The sequence below is a fragment of the Aegilops tauschii genome, chromosome 6 (genome assembly GCF_002575655.3).
Source record: "Aegilops tauschii subsp. strangulata cultivar AL8/78 chromosome 6, Aet v6.0, whole genome shotgun sequence".
NCBI lineage: Eukaryota > Viridiplantae > Streptophyta > Magnoliopsida > Poales > Poaceae > Aegilops > Aegilops tauschii.
In genome coordinates this window covers 492,856,837-492,861,697 of record NC_053040.3, presented here as the reverse complement: position 1 = coordinate 492,861,697, position 4,861 = coordinate 492,856,837, and the positions used below count along the sequence as shown (strand labels likewise).

The window sequence follows — 4,861 nt, the reverse complement described above, 5'->3', positions numbered from 1 at the left end:
TTTGGCAAAAAAAGTTGCAAAAAACCATCGCAATATTTTTTAAACACACATGGAACAAAAATGTCCTAGGGGAACCAGCAAAAGTCGATGGAGGCTGCCCTCCTTGAAATCTAGCTTCTTGTAATCAGGTATCATATTGATTTGTTGATCTACCAGTTCAGTGTTTCCAGCAATTTACTGGTTTTGCCTCATTTTACTTCGAATGATGAAAATCAAGACAAAGTAAGATGACCAAAAGCATTGCATTTGTTTCACATGCTCATCTTGCATGTCGATCAGTCCCTGGAAAATGGTTAATTACAGTAGATGAAAAAAAAAGACAGACTCGTCGGACCACCGCTCTTAGTTCCCGGCCAAAGACGTCAAGAATGCCAATCCTGCGATCACGATCATAATGTTGAGGAAGTAGTTGGACTTCATAGGCTTATTTGGGCTGCCTCCAAGGCCCTCGTACTCGGCTCTGATCTTCTGTTTCATCGTGTCGGATAGCTCTCTCTACAAAAATTCACAGACAAACAATTTTCTCAGAGCCACCCATATTTAATTTTTGGTGCACTACACTAGCATGCTCCGTCCAAACATCTTAGAGCAAGGCATAGATTGCATAAGTGTAAACCTTCTTGTAAGAGTATTTGGCGGCAACGAAGGGCTCTGGCTGTGGTCCTGCGCCATTGGTATCACTTGTTGGTGCTGGATCAGCAACCGCCTTCTCTTCAGTTGCCACGGCACCCTTGTCATCGTCCAACGAGAATCCCTTCAGGGTAATATCAAATCATGCGTCAGGTTTTACCAAAACTTGAGCAGCTAGAAGAAGTACATGTGGAATGCAAGAGCCTAAAGATCTGAACTTCCTTTTTGTCGCGTTTGCTCTTTAGGCATGGACATGCGAGGATGGTGGGCTCACCTCAGGAGGATCAAACTTTGCACCAAGGTTGCTCAGTTTAGCATGGGCTTCGGCGTAGTCTTTGAAGAATGCCTCCTGGTCCTCTGCGTACTTCTCCGCGTATACCTGCGTGTGCGCAAAAGGTGAATTTAGGGTTTGCTATTTTATAGCATCATTACTTCATCACCAGTCATAAAGTGAGAGCAATGAGGTTTACCTTGAATGATGGGTCATCAAATAGCGCAGCATCTGTAGGCAATACTAGAAGCTCCTGATCCCTTTGCTCTTTTATGTCCTGAAACCATTGTTGACACCTCAAATGATCGACACTCCAATCAAAATTTTAATCGGCAAAGCATGAAAGAAAGGGAGTCTACCTTGAAGTAACTATTATCAAACTTCAACCATTCAGCCGTCCATGATTGCCCTCCAGGTTCACCAGGCCCATCCTTCTGTAGACGCACAGTAAAAGTAAGGGCTTAGTTTTGGCCAGATGATTGGCGACCAGTTGAAACTAATAAGAATCAAGCAAGAACAAGGTTGCAAAGATTTTTATAGCATGATTTGGGTTTTGAGTTTTGACTCCTAATTGAAGAACATACTGTATATTTTGTTTCTGGCTTTCCCCAGCCACTCCTGTCAGGGCGCGACCTTCCAAGTGTATGTGCTCCGGACAATGCAACAATTTCCTGCACAAAACACCTCAAGTTATCAGCAACACACAAGCAGACATGTTCTTTTTTTTTCAAGTTCCTCGCATCGTCCCACACCTTGTCATCAAGGCCCATCCTATAGAATACCTCCCTAAGGTGTTCAGCAGGTAAACGTGGGCCAGCATCTGCGTAACATACGCATTTAACACCAGTCAGTTTATTCACCTTGATAAGTACTCTCCCAAATTGCAAATTCAGACATTTAAACGCAGAAGAAGACATCGCTCCTAAAATCATGAATTTGTCAGAAACACTGACCAGGAAGCCTCCCCTCAGGTGGACATTGCTCGGGTGCTGTGATATCTACCCGCCCATACTTCATCGGGAGTTTCGGGCCACCGGCTTCCTGGAATGAGATTGACAAATGAAATTAGTACGTGCATAGAATCTACTGGGCATCTCTCAGAATGACCTGGTAAGATAATTCAGCAGAGGAAAGGCTCAAACCTCAATTGCTGTAGCACTCGCCAACTGGAACAAATCCGCATAAGTGATACCGGGGTATTTGTCCTTGATTGGTTGAATAAGCTTTAAAGCATTAGTAAGACCTGGCAACAAGACATCCAAGTGGTTTAGCTACTACCCTACACTTGGCAAGGTACAAAGGTTTGAGGCTCAAAATTAGTCTGACAAAATACCAGCATTGGCTCCATGACTCAACTCAGGATCAAATCGTAAGCTTCCGTCGGCTCCGCCTCTCTGCGGCCACTCCTCGATATTTTTGTCATATGTACCTGAATCATGCCATCCCAAACGGACCTGAACATAATAGAAAGTTTTAGCACCTGCATGTGATATGTGACGACATGTATACGATGATGGGAATTTTTAGGTTTGTGTCCTAGAATTGATGATACTTGTTTCGTATCATCTGACAGAATTGACATGCATCGCAATTATGCCTGTAGATGAGCTCGTCTCCATCAGGTATCAATGGTATTGCACCCTTCACTCCTGTAAGTGTTAGGGAGCCTCTCCTGTACTACTACTCGGTACAGTTACCAGGAGGGCAGCTACAAATACTCAGAGGAGGCAGTGAGCACGGCGGCATCGAGGAATGATGAGGAACCGGCACCAGCAGCACTCCCTCTCCCATCCTGGCTCTGAACCTCTTCCCCCTTGTTGCTGTTTGATTTTTAGCACGCTTGTGCTTGTACCTGCATCTATCTGAGAGCACACACACACACACAGGTACTTTCGTTGGGAGCCTTCCTTTTCTTTTTTCCAGAGTTGTGCCCTTTTACATTTCGGCTGTTGATAAGACAATACTGACAAACAAACAAGGCAAATACCGATGCCGCCTGCTGGTGCACGCAGACGCACACGAGACTTTGCTTGTTGTCAACAACTGTGAATCGATCCAAGGCTAGCACACTAATCCGAGCGTTGATCATGTGGTCCTGTGTACTCATCTCAACTCCCTTTGACAGCATCGATGATGCCAAACATTGAAGAAGCAAAGCACACAGGTGAACGAACACCTGCTCCATCAAAAAAGACACTGCCGAGTGCCACGCGGACCAGAAACAACAGTGGCACGGGTGGCGCACCAACTGTTTTCGTCGTCGCCCGTTGGGATCAGTGCCAGGCAGCGGCCCGGCGACCAACCCAATCCCCAGTTTCGCCGGCGGCGGCAGCGGCGGACGAGCGTGTCCCTCCCTACTTTTGCGCTCATAAATCGGCAAGTGAAGAAAACATTTGAGGGAGACAAGTTAAATTATTGATTCAGTAAATGGTACTAGTAATATGTTTTCTGAGGGGTCTGATAGAGATGCTCTGAACGCTCAAACTTTGTTCTGTTTCAGTTTGGGTATGCAATGCAATATAATGTCAGTTTGTTAGCAGGAATACGATGATGGATTTGCAACCTAGAGAGTAGAGCTGAACAGTACCAGGATAGGGTGGCAGTAGGTGGTTTTGAGGATCTCCTTGATGTCCTCCCGCGCGCTCTTGAGCTGCGCGGCCTCCGACGCCGCCATGCATCGCACCACCCGCAGCCGTGGCACCACCCCGGCGGCGCCAGCGCCACCGCGCACTCTCCTCGCAGCCTTCCTTGCGCAGTTGAGTAGAACCAGGTAAGCGAGCAGCTCGGCAACGGTAGTTCCAATCAAACTTGCTGGACATACAGGAAGAGGAGAGAACCGACCGACGGACCTGTGAGAAGCGCGAGGGCGACGGGCGGAGGCGGAGCCCGGAGGCGACGGCGGCGCGGCGGGTCGACGAGGAAGGCGAGGCCGCGCTGGGGAGGAGGGAGGCCGAGGACGCGAGCCGCTCCGCCATGGCGGGGTTTGGAGTGTCGGGAGAAGAGAACTGGGGAGGGAACCGAAGGAGTGAGGCCTGAGGTGGCCGCGAGAGGCTCGGGGTGAGAGAGAGGAGGGAAGGAGCCTAATCCAGGGCCACCAATGGCGGCACGACGCGTGGCACGGGAGTGCACAAGAATACGCGGGAGAACCAACCGCTCATGCAACGCAACCCAAACAGCCAGCAACAAACAGCTGATCGAGATGACTACTCTGCTTTTCACCTTATACTCTGCTTTTGACCTGGAGAAAAATACTCAGCTCACTCTGAATGTAGACCAGTGCGCTACCATTTCCATTATTTATTTATTTTTGCGGAAAAACTTCAAATCTATTTATCATCAATCCTGGTGGTACAACGAACATCAAAAATAGTAATAATAATTACATCTAGACCCGTAGACCACCTAGCGACGACTACAAGTACTGAAGCGAGCCGAAGGCGTGCCGCCGTCATCACCCATACGTCACCAAAGCCGGACAAAATTTATTGTAGTAGACAGTTGAAAAGTCATCGTGCTAAGGCCTCACTGGACCGGCGCACCAAAATAACAACCGCCGCCGATGAACAGAGGCGTGGATCGGAAGTATCCAACCTGAGGACACATTGACGTAGACGAACGAAGACCAGGTTCGAGCGGATACATCAAAGACAACCGTCAACCGAGTCCTGCAAGACCCACCGGAGACGGACCTCCTTATGCCCTCCGACGATGCTAACGCGCCACCGAAACACGGGCTGGACGGGGAGATCCATACTGCATCTTCAGAGAGCCGCTGTTACCTCGTCTTTCTGAGCAGGACACATCTACTGTGACACTAAGACTCGTCGCAGATTATGAACATGCCTAATGGCGGCTGAATACGTCGCAAAAAATCAGCCTGGAACGTCACCAAAGTTGCCGAGGGCGCTGCGCGGAGAGGGAAACACCTGGTGATGATTGACCGTCTCAGAAAATGATTTT

The 4,861-nt window shown here is 48.4% G+C and overlaps 1 protein-coding gene across 2 annotated transcripts; it reads right to left on the bottom strand.

The window, feature by feature from the left end:
* Positions 1-228: 228 nt before the first annotated feature.
* On the bottom strand, positions 229-4,123 carry LOC109771362 (probable L-ascorbate peroxidase 8, chloroplastic). Of its 2 annotated transcripts, XM_020330059.4 has the most exons (12): positions 3,751-4,123; positions 3,489-3,644; positions 2,235-2,355; positions 2,044-2,144; positions 1,855-1,942; positions 1,654-1,721; positions 1,486-1,572; positions 1,261-1,335; positions 1,101-1,178; positions 905-1,009; positions 617-754; positions 229-495 (listed from the first exon to the last, which is right to left on the bottom strand). In XM_020330059.4, exons 1-12 carry the CDS (start codon positions 3,874-3,876, stop codon positions 343-345), a joined length of 1,296 nt encoding a protein of 431 aa, XP_020185648.1. In that variant the 5' UTR covers positions 3,877-4,123; the 3' UTR covers positions 229-342. The 2 variants fall into 2 exon arrangements, with proteins under 2 accessions (XP_020185648.1, XP_020185647.1); XM_020330058.4 differs by having other exon boundaries at positions 1,486-1,721; positions 3,751-4,009.
* Positions 4,124-4,861: the final 738 nt, after the last annotated feature.

What these genes read in the sequence shown, in the direction of transcription:
- LOC109771362 (XM_020330058.4), bottom strand. Translation starts at nt 3,876, where the DNA reads ATGGCGGAGCGGCTCGCGTCCTCGGCCTCCCTCCTCCCCAGCGCGGCC. An exon ending in CGCCCTCGCGCTTCTCACAG is followed by an intron (nt 3,645 to 3,750) that starts GTCCGTCGGTCG and finishes TGCGCAAGGAAG; the next exon opens with GCTGCGAGGAGAGTGCGCGG. An exon ending in GAGTCATGGAGCCAATGCTG is followed by an intron (nt 2,145 to 2,234) that starts GTATTTTGTCAG and finishes TCTTGTTGCCAG; the next exon opens with GTCTTACTAATGCTTTAAAG.